A 15,989-nucleotide genomic window follows, 5' to 3' on the forward strand; every position below is an offset into this window, starting at 1 on the left:
GAGACCCCCCAAAACCCGTCAAAGACCCCCCAAACCAACATGAGACCCCCAAAACCTCCATGAGACCCCCAAAACCCCTCAAAGCCCCCCAAAACCAACATGAGACCCCCAAAACCTCCATGAGACCCCCCCAAAACGTCCATGAGACCCCCAAAACCACCATGAGACCCCCAAAACCTCCATGAGACCCCCAAAACCACCATGAGACCCCCCCAAAACGTCCATGAGACCCCCCAAAACCTCCACAAGATCCACCAAACCCCTCAAAGACCCCCAAAACCTCCATGAGACCCCAAAACCACCATGAGACCCCCAAAGCCCCCCCAAAACCCCCAAAGCCCCCCCAGAGCCGCACCTCGTCCTTGGCCTGCAGCAGGAACTCGCTCCCGTCGCCGGTCCTGCAGGACGGGGACAATGTCACCGTGTCCCCCCGGACCTCGGGGCGTCACCGCCACCAAGGCCACCAGGAGACCCCAAAAATGGTGCCCGACACCCCAAAATAAGATCAGAAACCCCAAAATGACATCAGGGCCACCCAAATCAACAGGAGACCCCAAAAGGGACATCAGTGACCCCAAAAGTGACATCGGAGACCCCAAAATGACATCAGGGCCACCAAAACTGACACCAGAAACCCCAAATCAACAGGAGACCCCAAAAGTGACATCAGGAACCCCAAAAGTGACACCAGAAACCTCAAAAGTTACATCGGTACCACCCAAATCAACAGGAGACCCCAAAAATGACATCAGAGGTCTCAAATGACATCAGAAACCCCAAAAGTGACATCGGAGACCTCAAAAGTGACATCAGTGACCCCAAAAGTGCCACCAGGAACCCCAAAATGACATCAGAACCACCCAAATCAACATGAGACCCCAAAAGGGACATCAGCGACCCCAAAAGTGACACCAGAAACCCCAAAAGTGACATCAGAACCACCCAAATCAACAGGTGACCCCAAAAATGACATCAGGGCCACCCAAATCAACAGGAGACCCCAAAAGGGACATCAGTGACCCCAAAAGTGACATCAGAAACACCAAAATGACATCAGGGCCACCAAAATGACATCAGGGCCACCAAAACTGACACCAGAAACCCCAAATCAACAGGAGACCCCAAAAGTGGTGTCAGACAGCCCAAAAGGGACATCAGAAACCCCAAAAGTGACATCAGGAACCCCAAAAGTGCCACCAGAAACCTCAAAAGTGACATCAGTACCACCCAAATCAACAGGAGACCCCAAAAATGACATCAGAAACCCCAAAAGTGCCATCAGAAACCCCAAAATGACATTGGAGACCCCAAAAATGACATCAGGGCCACCCAAATCAACAGGAGACCCCAAAATAACACCAGAAACCCCAAAAGTGACATCAGAGACCCCAAAAGTGACACCAGAAACCTCAAAAGTGCCACCAGAGACCCCAAAAGTGACATCAGGGCCTCCAAAATCAACAGGAGACCCCAAAAGTGCCATCAGAGACCCCAAAAGTGCCATCAGAAACCCCAAAAGTGACATCGGAGACCCCCAAATGACATCAGGGCCACCCAAATCAACAGGAGACCCCAAAATAAGATCAGAAACCCCAAAAGTGACACCAGAAACGTCAAAAGTGCCACCAGAAACCCCAAAAATGGTGCCAGAGACCCCAAAATAAGATCAGAAACCCCAAAATGGCATCAGGGCCACCCAAATCAACGGGAGACCCCAAAATAAGATCAGAAACCCCAAAAGTGCCACCAGAAACCCCAGAATAGACACCAAGAACCCCAAAAGTGACATCAGAAACCCCAAAAATGGTGCCAGAGACCCAAAAATAACATCAGAAACCCCAAAATGACATCAGGGCCACCCAAATCAACAGGAGACCACAAAGTGACATCAGTGACCCCAAAAGTGACACCAGAGACCCCAAAAGTGACACCAAGAACCCCAAAAGTGACATCAGAACCACCCAAATCAACAGGAGACCCCAAAAGTGCCACCAGGAACCCCAAAATGACAGCAGTGACCCCAAAAGTGCCACCAGGAACCCCAAAAGTGCCACCAGGAACCCCAAAATGACATCAGTGACCCCGAAAATGACATCAGTGACTCCAAAAGTGATATCGGAGACCCCAAAAGTGACATCAGGAACCCCAAAAGTGCCACCAGGAACCCCAAAATGACATCAGGAACCCCAAAAGTGCCACCAGGAACCCCAAAAGCGAGCAAGGCCAGGACCCACCTGAGCTTGAAGACGTTCTTCTTCTTCTTGTAGTCGTTGGCCACCTCGCTGGCGGCGCGGTGCAGGCTGAGCAGGGGCTCCCCCGCGTGCGTGGCCCCCGACGCCGGGCCCTTGGCGTCCTTGTAGAAGCCCAGGTCACCCTTGGCCAGCACGCAGTAGAGGTTCACCCAGGACCTGCTCGTGGTGGGAGCCCAGGTTGTGGTGGGTGCTCTCCACTGATGGACACCAAACGCTTGGAGAACCTCTCCATTGATGGACACCAAACCCTTGGTGGAACCCCATCATTGATGGACACCAAACCCTTGGTGGAACCCATCATTGATGGACACCAAACCTTGGTGAACCCCATCACTGATGGACACCAAACCCTTGGAGAAACCCCTGCCCTTGGTGGAACCCATCACTGATGGACACCAAACCCTTGGAGAAACACCAACCCTTGGTGAACCTCTCCATTGATGGACCCCAAACCCTTGGTTGACCTCATAATGGATGGAACCCCAACCCTTGGTGGACCCCATCATTGATGGACACCAAACCCTTGGAGAAACCCCAGCCCTTGGTGGAACCCATCATTGATGGACCCCCATCCCTCCTTGTAGAAGCCCAGGTCACCCTTGGCCAGCACGCAGTAGAGGTTCACTCAGGACCTGCTCGTGGTGGGAGCCCAGGTTGTGGTGGGTGCTCTCCACTGATGGACACCAAACGCTTGGAGAAACCCCAGCCCTTGGTGGAACCCATCATTGATGGACACCAAACCCTTGGTGGAACCCATCATTGATGGACACCAAACCTTGGTGAACCTCTCCATTGATGGACACCAAACCCTTGGTGGAACCCCATCACTGATGGACACCAAACCCTTGGAGAAGCCCCAGCTCTTGGTGGAACCCATCATTGATGGACACTGAACCTTTGGTGAACCTCTCCATTGATGGACACCAAACCCTTGGTGGAACCCATCACTGATGGACACTGAACCCTTGGAGAAGCCCCAGCCCTTGGTGGAACCCATCACTGATGGACACCAAACCCTTGGTGAACCTCTCCATTGATGAACCCCAAACCCTTGGTTGACCCCATCATGGATGGACACCAAACCCATGGAGAAAGCCCAGCCCTTGGTGGAACCCCATCATTGATGGACACCAAACCCTTGGTGAACCTCTCCATTGATGGACACCAAACCCTTGGTTGACCCCATCATGGATGGAACCCCAGCCCTTGGTGGATCCCATCATTGATGGACACTGAACTTTTGGAGAAACCCCAGCCCTTGGTGGAACCCATCCCTGATGGACACTAAACCTTTGGAGAAACCCAACCCTTGGTGGAACCCCATCACTGATGGACCCCCATCCCTCCTTGTAGAAGCCCAGGTCACCCTTGGCCAGCACGCAGTAGAGGTTCACCCAGGACCTGCTCGTGGTGGGAGCCCAGGTTGTGGTGGGTGCTCTCCACTGATGGACACCAAACGCTTGGAGAACCTCTCCATTGATGGACACCAAACGCTTGGAGAAACCCCAGCCCTTGGTGGAACCCATCATTGATGCACACCAAACCCTTGGTGGAACCCATCATTGATGGACACCAAACCCTTGGAGAAACACCAACCCTTGGTGAACCTCTCCATTGATGGACCCCAAACCCTTGGTTGACCTCATAATGGATGGAACCCCAACCCTTGGTGGACCCCATCATTGATGGACACCAAACGCTTGGAGAAACCCCCGCCCTTGGTGGAACCCATCATTGATGCACACCAAACCCTTGGTGGAACCCATCATTGATGGACACCAAACCTTGGTGAACCTCTCCATTGATGGACACTGAACCTTTGGAGAAACCCCAGCCCATGGTGGACCCCATCACTGATGGACACCAAACCCTTGGAGAACCTCTCCACTGATGGACACCAAACCCTTGGAGAAACCCCAGCCCTTGGTGGAACCCCATCACTCATGGACACCAAACCTTTGGTGAACCTCATCATTGATGGACACCAAATCCTTGGAGAAACCCCAGCCCTTGGTGGAACCCATCATTGATGGAACCCCAGCCCTTGGTGGAACCCATCACTGATGGAGACCAAACCCTTGGTGAACCCCATCACTGATGGACACCAAACCCTTGGAGAAACCCCAGCCCATGGTGGACCCCATCACTGATGGAACTCCAACCCTTGGTGGAACCCATCACTGATGGACACCAAACCCTTGGTGAACCTCTCCATTGATGGACACCAAACCCTTGGAGAAACCCCAACCCTTGGTGGACCCCATCACCGATGAACACCAAACCCTTGGAGAAACCCCAGCCCTTGGTGAACGCCTTCCACGGATCAATCACAACCCTTGGTGAACCCCCAACCCTTGGAGCACCCCAACTCTTGGTGAACCCCAACTCTTGATGAAACCCTTCCATTGATGAACCCCAACCCTTGGAGCACCTCAACCTTTGATGAAACCCTTCCATTGATGAACCCCAAACCTTGGAGAACCCCAACCCTTGGAGACCCCCAACTCTTGGTTACCCCCAACTCTTGATGGACCCCTTCCATTGATGAACCCCAACCACTGGAGAACCCCCAACTCCTGATGAACCCCAACCTTTGGTGAACCCCAACCCTTGATGAACCCCAACTCCTGATGAACCCCTTCCATTGATGAACCTCTTCCACTGATGAACCCCAACCCTTGCAGAACCCCCAACTCTTGTTGAACCCCAACCCATGATGAACCCCTTCCATTGATGAACCCCAAACGTTGGAGCACCCCAACTCTTGTTGAACCCCAACTCTTGGTGAACCCCAACTCTTGGTGAACCCCAGCCTTGATGAATCCCAACCCTTGGAGAACCCCTTCCATTGATGAACCCCAACCCTTGGAGAAACCCCAACTCTCGATGAACCCCTTCCATTGATGAACCTCAACCCTTGATGAACCCCTTCCATTGATGAACCCCTTCCATTGATGAACCTCAACCCTTGATGAACCCCTTCCATTCATGAAACCCTTCCATTGATGAACCTCAACTCTTGCTGACCCCCACCCCTTGGAGCACCCCCACTCTCAATGAACCCCTTCCATTGCTGCCCCCCAACCCTTGGAGCACCTCAACCCTTGGAGACCCCCAACCGTTGGAGAGCCCCTTCCATTGCTGCTCCCCAATCCTTGGAGCACCCCCGACTCTCGATGAACCCCAACCCTTGGTGAACCCCAACTCTTGATGAACCCCTTCCATTGATGAACCCCAACCCTTGGAGAACCCCCAAGTCTTGATGAACCCCTTCCATTGATGAACCTCAACCCTGGGAGACCCCCAACCCTTGGAGAACCCCTTCCATTGATGAACCCCAACCCTTGGTGAACCCCAACCCTTGATGAACCCCTTCCACTGATGAACCCCAACCCTTGGAGAAACCCCAACTCTCGATGAACCCCTTCCATTGATGAACCTCAACCCTTGATGAACCCCTTCCATTGATGAAACCCTTCCATTGATGAACCTCAACTCTTGCTGACCCCCACCCCTTGGAGCACCCCAACTCTCAATGAACCCCTTCCATTGCTGCCCCCCAACCCTTGGAGCACCTCAACCCTTGGTGAACCCCAACTCTTGATGAACCCTTCCATTGATGAACCCCAACCCTTGGAGACCCCCAACCGTTGGAGAGCCCCTTCCATTGCTGCTCCCCAATCCTTGGAGCACCCCCGACTCTCGATGAACCCCAACCCTTGGTGAACCCCAACTCTTGATGAACCCCTTCCATTGATGAACCCCAACCCTTGGAGAACCCTAAATCTTGATGAACCCCTTCCATTGATGAACCTCAACCCTGGGAGACCCCCAACCCTTGGAGAACCCCTTCCATTGATGAACCCCAACCCTTGGAGAACCCCAACTCTTGATGAACCCCTTCCACTGATGAACCTCAACCCTTGATGAACCCCAACTCTTGATGAACCCCTTCCATTGATGAACCCCAACCCTTGGAGAACCCCAACTCTTGATGAACCCTTCCACTGATGAACCTCAACCCTTGATGAACCCCAACTCTTGATGAACCCCTTCCATTGATGAACCCCAACCCTTGGAGAACCCCAACTCTTGATGAACCCCTTCCATTGATGAACCCCAACCCTTGGAGAACCCTAAATCTTGATGAACCCCTTCCATTGATGAACCTCAACCCTGGGAGACCCCCAACCCTTGGAGAACCCCTTCCATTGATGAACCCCAACCCTTGGAGAACCCCAACTCTTGATGAACCCCTTCCACTGATGAACCCCAACCCTTGGAGCACCCCAACTCTTGGTGAACCCCAACCCGTGATGAACCCCTTCCATTGATGAACCTCAACCCTTGGAGAACCCCCAACCCTTGGAGAACCCCAACTCTTGATGAACCCCTTCCATTGATGAACCCCAACCCTTGGTGAACCCCTTCCATTGATGAACCCCAACCCTTGGTGAACCCCAATCCTTGGAGAACCCCAACCCTTGGAGCACCCCAACTCTTGATGAACCCCAACCCTTGGTGAACCCCCAACTCCTGATGAACCCCTTCCACTGATGAACCCCAACCCTTGGCCAAGGCCCCTCTCCCGGCGCCGTCCCGACCCCGGACCTGTTGGACGCCTTCTTGCCGGCGCCGTCGAGCTCGTGCTTGCGCAGCAGGAACCCCTCGTGCGCCACGGTGTGCGCGGGCGGCGGCGGCGGCGGCGCGCTGCCCTGGGCCGGCGCCGAGCGCGAGCGCCGCGGCTCCGCCGGGCCCTGCGCCGAGTCCCGGGGGCGCGGGCGGCGCCGCGGCTTCGGCCGGTCCCGGGCGCGGGGACGATCCGGGCGCGGCGTCCGCTCCGGCAGAGACTCGGGGCCCGCGGGGAGACGGGCGGGGGAGTCGCGGTCACGGGGCTGGGGACAGCAGGGGACAGTGAGGGACAGTGAGGGACAGTGAGGGGACAGTGAGGGGACAGTGAGGGGACAGTGAGGGGACAATGAGAGAGCTCCAGGGGACAGCAGGGACAGTGAGGGACAGTGAGGGGACAGTGAGGGACAGTGAGGGACAGCGAGGGGACAGTGAGGGGACAGCGAGGGGACAGTGAGGGGACAATGAGGGGACAATGAGGGGACAGTGAGGGGACAGCAAGGGGACAGTGAGGGGACAGTGAGGGACAGTGAGGGGACAGTGAGGGGACAGTGAGGGACAGTGAGGGGACAGTGAGGGACAGAGAGGGGACAGTGAGGGGACAGTGAGGGGACAATGAGGGGACAATGAGGGGACAATGAGGGGACAGCAAGGGGACAGTGAGGGGACAGTGAGGGACAGTGAGGGGACAATGAGGGACAGTGAGGGGACAATGAGGGGACAATGAGGGGACAGTGAGGGACAGTGAGGGGACAGTGAGGGACAGTGAGGGGACAGTGAGGGGACAGTGAGGGGACAATGAGGGGACAGTGAGGGACAGTGAGGGGACAATGAGGGGACAGTGAGGGGACAATGAGAGAGCTCCAGGGGACAGCAGGGACAGTGAGGGACAGTGAGGGACAGTGAGGGGACAGTGAGGGACAGTGAGGGACAGAGAGGGGACAGTGAGGGACAGAGAGGGGACAGTGAGGGGACAGTGAGGGACAGAGAGGGACAGTGAGGGGACATTCAGGGAGCTCCAGGGGACAGTGAGGGGACACGCGGGGATCTCCAGGGGACAGCAGGGGACAGTGAGCTGGACATGGAGGGGACACTGAGGGGACAATGGGGGGACACTCAGGGAGCTCCAGGGGGACATGGAGGGGACAATGGGGCATCTCCAGGGGGACATGGAGGGGGCACCAAGGGGAATCCAAAGGGACACCAAGAGGAATCCTTGGGGCCACCAAAGGGTCACCGAGGGGCCACCAAAGAGTCACCAAGGTGGCCCCAAGGACTCACCGAAGCCGGCACGGGGCCACCCGCCTCCTTCTCCTGCAGCTGCTCCACGATGTCGGCCAGGGTGGCTTTGCTGCTGGAGGACATTTGGAGAGCGGGGTGGCATCACCTCAGCCCCGTCCCCTCCCCGCGGTGTCCCCGCCGCGTCCCCTCGGCGTCCCCGCGCTCACCCGCCGCCCTTGCCGTCGTGCCGCGGCGCCTCCGGCTCGCTGGACTCCTGCCGCTCCAGCCGGCGCTCCCGGCGCTCCCGGCGCCGCTCCGGCCGCGCCTCGCCCGGCTCCTCCTGCGCCTTGGCGGCCGCCGGCGGCTCCGCGGTGACGGCGGCGACGGCGGTGACGGCGGCCGGAGGCGGCTCGGTGGCCGCCGCGTCGGTGACCGGCGTCTGGACGCGGTCCAGCTTGGGCTGGAGGCGCTCCGGCCGCAGCTCGTGCCGGACGTAGGCGACGCGCGGCTCCGGCCGCCGGGGCTCCGCCGCGCCCGGGGGCTCCCCCAGGAATTTGCGGGCGAGGAGCGGCGTGGGCGGCTGCTTGTTCTGCTCGGCCTTGAGCTTCTCGATCTGCGCCGTGCGGTGGGGATGGAGATGGAGATGGTGGAGATGGGGATGGGGATGGGATGGAGATGGGGTGGAGATGGGATGGAGATCATGGAGATGGGATGGAGATGGAGATGGAGATGGGGATGAGATGGAGATTATGGAGATGGGGATGGGGATGGAGATGGAGATGGAGATGGGGATGAGATGGAGATGGAGATGGAGATGGGATGGAGATGGAGATGGGGATGAGATGGAGATTATGAAGATGGGATGGAGATGATGGAGATGGAGATGGAGATGGAGATTATGGAGATGGGGATGGGGATGGAGATGGAGATGGAGATGGGGATGAGATGGAGATGGAGATGGAGATGGGATGGAGGTGATGGGGATGGAGATGGAGATGGGATGGAGATGGAGATTATGGGGATGGAGATTATGGGGATGGAGATGAGATGGAGATGGAGATGGGATGGAGATTATGGGGATGGAGATAGGGATGAGATGGAGATGGTGGAGATGGGGATGGGGATGAGATGGAGATGGAGATGGAAATGGGATGGAGGTGATGGAGATGCAGATGGAGATAGGATGGAGATGGAGATGATGGAGATGGGGATGAGATGGAGATGAGATGGCGGGAGCAATGATGGAGATGGAGATAGGATGGAGATGATGAAGATGGAGATGGGGATGAGATGGAGATGAGATGGGGATGATAGAGATGGGGATAGAGATAGAATGGAGATGGAGGTGGAGATGATGGAGATGGGGGTGATGGAGATGGAGATGATGAAGATGGAGATGGGGATGAGTTGGAGATGGAGATGATGGAGATCATGAAGATGGAGATGACATGGAAATGAGGATGGGGATGACATGGAGATGGCAATTGAGATGACAGATGGGGTGGAGATGGAGATGATGGAGATGGGGATGATGGAGATGGGATGGAGATGGAAATGAAGGAAATGGAGATGAGATGGAGAAAGAGATGATGGAGATGGGGATGAGATGGAGACGTGATAGCCATGGGATGCAGATGGAGATGATGGAGATGGAGATAGAAATGATGTCAATGGAGATGACGGAGGTGAGATGGGGACAGGGATGGAGTCGGGGATGGGACAGGGATGAAGATGGAGATGAAGAGGACAAAGCCAGGAGATGGAGATGAAGAGGACAAAGCCAGGCCACGGAAACCCCAACAGAGACGGGCACGGGATGAAGACCAAGGTCAGACGAGGAGATGGCTCTGCAGAGCCCCCAGCTGTCCCACCCCGCGGTGGCCGTACCGTGGTGAGGCGCCGCAGCGAGCTGAACCTCTCCTCCCAGGCGGCCGCCGCCTTGCGGAAGGCCTCGTGCCGCCGGATCAGCTGCTCCACCTCGTCCACGCTGCTGCCCAGCTCCTGGCTCTTGAGCAGCGGCTCCTGGGCCGTCAGCCACGCGTCGGCCACCACGGCCTCCTGCGCGAACTGGTGCACCTCGCGCACTGCCGGCACAGCCGGGGCCGCCGTCACCGCCGCGGGGTCGCCCCAGGGCTGGGCTCACCCATCGGCCGGTGGCCCTCATCATTTGGTGTCACCCATAGTCTGGTGTTCCCCGTAATTTCGTGTTCCTCATAGTCTGGTGTTCCCCGTAATTACATGTTCCTCATAGTTTGGTGTTCCCCATAAACTGGTGATCCCCGTAATTTTGTGTTCCTCATAATCTGGTGTTCTCCGTAATTTTGTGTTCTTCATAATTTGGTGTTCCTCATAATTTGATTTTCCTCATAATTTGGTGTTCCCCATAATTTGATGTTCCTCATAATTTGGTGTTCCCCGTAATTTCATGTTCCTCATAATTTGGTGATCCCCATAATTTGATGTTCCTCATAATTTGGTGTTCCCCATAATTTTGTGTTCTTCATAATTTGGTGTTCCCCATAATTTCATGTTCCTCATAATTTGGTGTCTCCCATAATTTGGTGTCCCCCATAATTTCGTGTCCCCCATAACCTGCTGACTCCCACAAACTGACTCCCACGACCCAATGCCCACCCCGAGACCTGGTGTCCCCCCAACACCCAACGTCCACCCAAAACTTGGTGACCCCCCATAAACTGGTGTCCTCCACGACACCCCGAGACCCGGCGTCCCCCCAGCCCTCGACATCCCCCAGGAACCTTCTGCCGTCGCCCCGGTGCCCACTCACTCTGCTGCAGCCACTCCCAGTGCTTGTCCCACTTCTCCGTCACCTCCTTCTTCTTGGCCAGCAGCTTCTCCATGTGGGATTTGATCTGCGGGGAGGTGGGCACGTGGCTCGGGACACCCCGCGGGTCCCACCAGGGCCCCGTCCCCGCGTTGTCCACCCCCCCGGGCACCTCGTCGGCCGCGGGGCTCTTGCTGAGGATGAGGGTCTTGCCCAGCTCCAGGCAGGTGGCCACGCTCTTGGCGCGCGCCTCCATCTCCGTCTTGAGGCTTTGGTGGTCGTTCATCAGCAGCTCCACCGAGGACACGTCCCTGGGGCGGGGATGGACACGGGTGGGGATGGAGGGAGGTCCTTGGTGGCTGGGAGGGGACATCGGCATGGGGAAGGGTGGGAGATCCTCCTGATGGACCAGGACGTGGTCCTTGGAGCCATGGTGGGACAGGATTTGGTGCTTTGGTCCATGGTGGGACAGGACGTGGTCCTTGGAGCCATGGTGGGACAGGACATGGTCCTTGGAACCATGGTGGGACAGGACATGGACCCTCAGATGGACCAGGGCACAGAACCTTGGGATGGACCAGGACATGGTCTTTGGGTCCATGGTGGAGCAGGACCCAGATCCTTTGATGGCCCAGGACATGGGATCTTGGGATGGACCAGGATGTGATCCTTAGGTCCATGGTGGAACAGGACATGGACCCTCAGATGGAGCAGGACATGGGATGGTGGCACCATGAGAGACCAGGACATGTCCTTGGGTCCATGGTGGACCAGGACATGGATCCTCAGATGGACCAGGACATGGGATCTTGGGATGGACCAGGATGTGATCCTTAGGTCCACGGTGGAACAGGACATGGACCCTCAGACAGACCAGGACATGTTCCTGGGATCATGGAAGAAGACATGGACCCTCAGATGGAGCAGGACATGGGATGGTGGCACCATGGAGACCAGGACATGCTCCTTGGGTCTGTGATGGACCCTCAGATGGACCAGGACATGGTCCTTGGGTCCTTGGTGGGCCAAGACTTGATCCCTGGGTCATGGAACAGAACATGGACCCTCAGATGGACCAGGACATGATCCTTGGGTCCTTGGTGGAACAGGACATGGTTCTTGGGTCCGTGATAGACCAGGACATGAACCCTCAGATGGAGCAGGATGTGGTTCTTGGTTCCATGGTGGAACAGGACATGGACCCTCAGATGGACCAGGGCATGGTCCTTGGGTCCTTGGTGGAACAGGACATGGTTCTTGGGTCTGTGATAGACGAGGACATGAACCCTCAGGTGGAGCAGGACATGGGATGGTGGCACCATGAGAGACCAGGACATGCTCCTTGGGTCTGTGATGGACCCTCAGACGGACCAGGGCATGTTCCTTGGGTCCTTGGTGGAACAGAACATGGACCCTCAGATGGAGCAGGACATGATCTTTGGTGGGCCAAGACTTGATCCCTGGGTCATGGAACAGCACACGGACCCTCAGATGGACCAGGACCCAGAACCTCCTGAAGCGCCACCCTTGCCCACCCCTACCTGGGCTTCTCGCCGGCGCCCATCTGGTGGAGCACGCCGTCCATCCAGGCCAGCAGGTCCCGGGCGGTGCCCACGAAGCGGATCTTGTCGGCCACGCTGGCCACGTGCAGCCGGCACTCCTCGCACGCCGCCAGCAGCTCCTTCCAGGCGCGCAGCACCTCCTGCTCGCGGCCCGCGATGGCCTCGGCGTTGTCGCCGGCGTAGAGCGTGCGCAGCTGCGCCGCGCCCTCCTGCAGCCGCCGCACCTGCGTCACCAGCACCTCCACGTCGTGCTCGAAGGCGCCCAGCGCCCGCTGCAGGGCGCCGGCCGAGCCCCGGCCCTCGCGCGCCGCCAGCTCCGGCAGCCGCCGCCGCTTCTCCTCGATCTGCGCCAGCAGCTCCTTGCAGTCGTTGAAGAACTTGTGCAGCTCGTGCGACGCCGCCAGCATCTGCGCGCGCGTCTCCATCAGCTCCAGCAGGTCGGCCCAGGCCTCGTTGACGCCGTCCTTCCACTCGGCGATGGTGGCGGCGTCCGCGTGGCCGTAGTCGATGAGCTCGTCCACCATCTGGTTGACGGCGGCGATGCGCTCCTGGCCCACGCTGCCCGTCTCGCTGGCGAACTCCAGGAACTTCTCCTGCAGCAGCTGAGGCGGCCCCGGGGCGGGCGCGGGGTCAGGGGCGGGCACGGCCTGGGACCACCAGGGTGGGGTGGGGTGGGGTGGGGTGGGACCTCCAGACATGGGATGGAGGAGGTGGCCAGGACCACCAGGATAGGGCCAGGATGGTGCCAGGACCACCAGGGTGGTGCCAGGATGGTGCCAGGACCACCAGGGTGGTGCCAGGACCACCAGGATGGGGTGGGGATGGCACCAGGACCACCAGGGTGGGGTGGGGTGGGGGTAGGACCTCCAGACAGGGGACAGAGGGAATGGACAGGACCACCAGGGTGGGGCCAGGATGGTGCCAGGACCACCAGGGTGGGGTGGGGTGGAGTAGGACCTCCAGACAGGGGATGGAGGAGATGGACAGGACCACCAGGATAGGGCCAGGGTAGTGCCAGGACCACCAGGGTGGGGTGGGGATGGTACCAGGACCACCAGGGTGGGGCCAGGACCACCAGGGTGGGGTGGGGTGGGCTGGGGGTAGGACCTCCAGACACGGGACAGAGGAGATGGCCAGGACCAGGATGGTGCCAGGACCACCAGGGTGGGGTGGGGTGGGGTGGGGTGGGGTGGGGTAGGACCTCCAGACAGGGGCAGAGGGAATGGACAGGACCACCAGGGTGGGGCCAGGAAGGTGCCAGGACCACCAGGATGGGGTGGGGATGGCACCAGGACCACCAGGGTGGGGTGGGGTGGGCTGGGGGTAGGACCTCCAGACAGGGGATGGAGGAGATGGCCAGGACCAGGATGGTGCCAGGACCACCAGGGTGGGGTGGGCTGGGGTGGGACCTCCAGACACGGGATGGAGGAGGTGGCCAGGACCACCAGGATAGGGCCAGGATGGTGCCAGGACCACCAGGGTGGTGCCAGGACCACCAGGGTGGGGTGGGGGTAGGACCTCCAGACAGGGGATGGAGGAGATGGCCAGGACCACCAGGATAGGGCCAGGATGGTGCCAGGACCACCAGGGTGGGGTGGGGATGGGGGAAGGACCTCCAGACAGGAGATGGAGGAGATGGCCAGGACCACCAGGATGGGGCCAGGATGGTGCCAGGACCACCAGGGTGGGGTGGGGATGGTACCAGGACCACCAGGGTGGGGTGGGGTGGAGTAGGACCTCCAGACAGGGGCAGAGGAGATGGACAGGACCACCAGGGTGGGGCCAGGACCACCAGGAAGGTGCCAGGACCACCAGGATGGGGTAGGGATGGTGGCAGGACCCCCAGCCAGGGAATGGAGGGGGTGGCCAGGACCAGGATGGTGCCAGGACCCCAGGAATCTGCCAGGACCCTCATCCAGGGGCAGAGGGGATGGCCAGGACCACCAGGATGGTGCCAGGACCACCAGAAAGGTGCCAGGACCACCAGGATGGTGCCAGGACCACCAGGATGGTGCCAGGACCACTAGGATGGTGCCAGGACCACCAGGATGGTGCCAGGACCACTAGGATGGTGCCAGGACCACCAGAAGGGTGCCAGGACCACCAGGGGACAGAGGAGATGGTCAGGACCTCTAGGATGGTGCCAGGACCACCAGGAAGATGCCAGGGCCCCTGCCAGAGCTCAGCAAAGGCCCCCAGACCCCTCACGACAGCACCACGAGCCACCACCAACTTCTCCACCCCACCAACTTCTCCACCACCAACTTCTCCACCCCACCTCACCCACGGCACCGAAGCCACCCCACCCTGGCCGCGGCCGCGCCCACCAGCCCCGTGCCGCCCTCACCGTGACGTGCTCGAAGTCCTGCCCCAGCTCGGGCGAGCCGGCCACCACCTCCTTCTCGGCGATCCAGTGCTCCAGCTCGTCCACCTCGCGGTTGAGCTGGTAGAGCCAGTACTGCTGCTCCAGCTTGACCTTGCGCTCCTCCACCAGGTCCTTCAGAGACACGTACAGCCGGTCAACCTGCGACTGCCGCCTGCTGACCTGTTCGCTGCGCAAGGACACCACGGCGCCGTCAGCCCCGCTGGGTGCCCGGGGGCGCCCGGGGTGGGCGGGGCGCGGGCGGGGCGCGGGCGGGGCGTGGGCGGGGCGCGGGCGGGGCGCGGGCGGGGCGCGGGCGGACCTCTGGGGGTGGCCGAGCTCGAGGAGGGCGCGGCACTGGCGGGAGAGCTGGGCGATGGTCTCCTCGTAGTTCTCGATGGTTTGCTCGGTGAGGAGATGCTTCTTGAGGAGCTGCAGGGTGCTCTGCTCGTCCTGCGGGCGGGGGGATGGTGGGGTTGGGGGTTGGCAGCAGCGATTGGTGGGACACAACTCAACCGGTGCAACCAAGCCAACCAACCAACCCAACCCAACCAACCCAACCAACCCAACCCAACCCAATCAAACCAACCCAACCAACCCAACCCAACCCAACCCAACCCAACCAACCCAACCAACCCAACCCAACTCAACCCAACCAACCCAACCCAACCAACCCAACCCAACCAACCCAACCAAGCAAGGCACTCAACCCAACCCAACCAACCCAACCAACCCAACCCAACCAACCCAACCAACCCAACCAACCAACCCAACCCAACCAACCAACCAAACCAACCAACCAACCAAGCCAACCCAACCAAACCAACCCAACCCAACCAACCCAACCCAACCAACCCAACCCAACCCAACCCAACCAACCCAACCCACCCAACCCAACCCAACCAACCCAACCCAACCAACCCAACCCAACCAACCCAACCCAACCCAACCCAACCAAACCAACCCAACCCAACCCAACCAACCCAACCCAACCCAACCAACTCAACCGGTGCAACCAACCCGACCAAACCAACCCAACCAACCCAACCAACCAACTCAACCAAACCAACCCAACCAAACCAACACAACCAAAACAACCCAACTCAACCCAACCAACCCAACCCAACCAATCCAACCCAACCCAATCAACCCAACCCAACCCAATCAACACAACCCAA

The 15,989-nt window shown here is 58.8% G+C and overlaps 1 protein-coding gene across 1 annotated transcript in view; it reads right to left on the minus strand.

The window, feature by feature from the left end:
- The window catches only part of SPTBN4 (spectrin beta, non-erythrocytic 4), a 72,849-nt gene that overhangs the window by 2,344 nt on the left and 54,516 nt on the right, over nt 1-15,989 (minus strand). The window contains exons 23-33 of the mRNA XM_063182016.1: nt 15,134-15,264; nt 14,797-15,001; nt 12,429-13,051; nt 11,060-11,198; nt 10,891-10,975; nt 9,990-10,186; nt 8,330-8,715; nt 8,163-8,235; nt 6,864-7,147; nt 2,235-2,408; nt 356-398 (exon numbers count right to left, since the gene is read on the minus strand). Coding sequence (XP_063038086.1) covers nt 356-398; nt 2,235-2,408; nt 6,864-7,147; nt 8,163-8,235; nt 8,330-8,715; nt 9,990-10,186; nt 10,891-10,975; nt 11,060-11,198; nt 12,429-13,051; nt 14,797-15,001; nt 15,134-15,264 — 2,340 coding nt within the window. The remainder of the gene's footprint in view (nt 1-355; nt 399-2,234; nt 2,409-6,863; nt 7,148-8,162; nt 8,236-8,329; nt 8,716-9,989; nt 10,187-10,890; nt 10,976-11,059; nt 11,199-12,428; nt 13,052-14,796; nt 15,002-15,133; nt 15,265-15,989) is intronic.

This window comes from Melospiza melodia, unplaced genomic scaffold, assembly GCF_035770615.1.
Source record: "Melospiza melodia melodia isolate bMelMel2 unplaced genomic scaffold, bMelMel2.pri scaffold_140, whole genome shotgun sequence".
In the NCBI taxonomy this organism is placed as follows: domain Eukaryota; kingdom Metazoa; phylum Chordata; class Aves; order Passeriformes; family Passerellidae; genus Melospiza; species Melospiza melodia.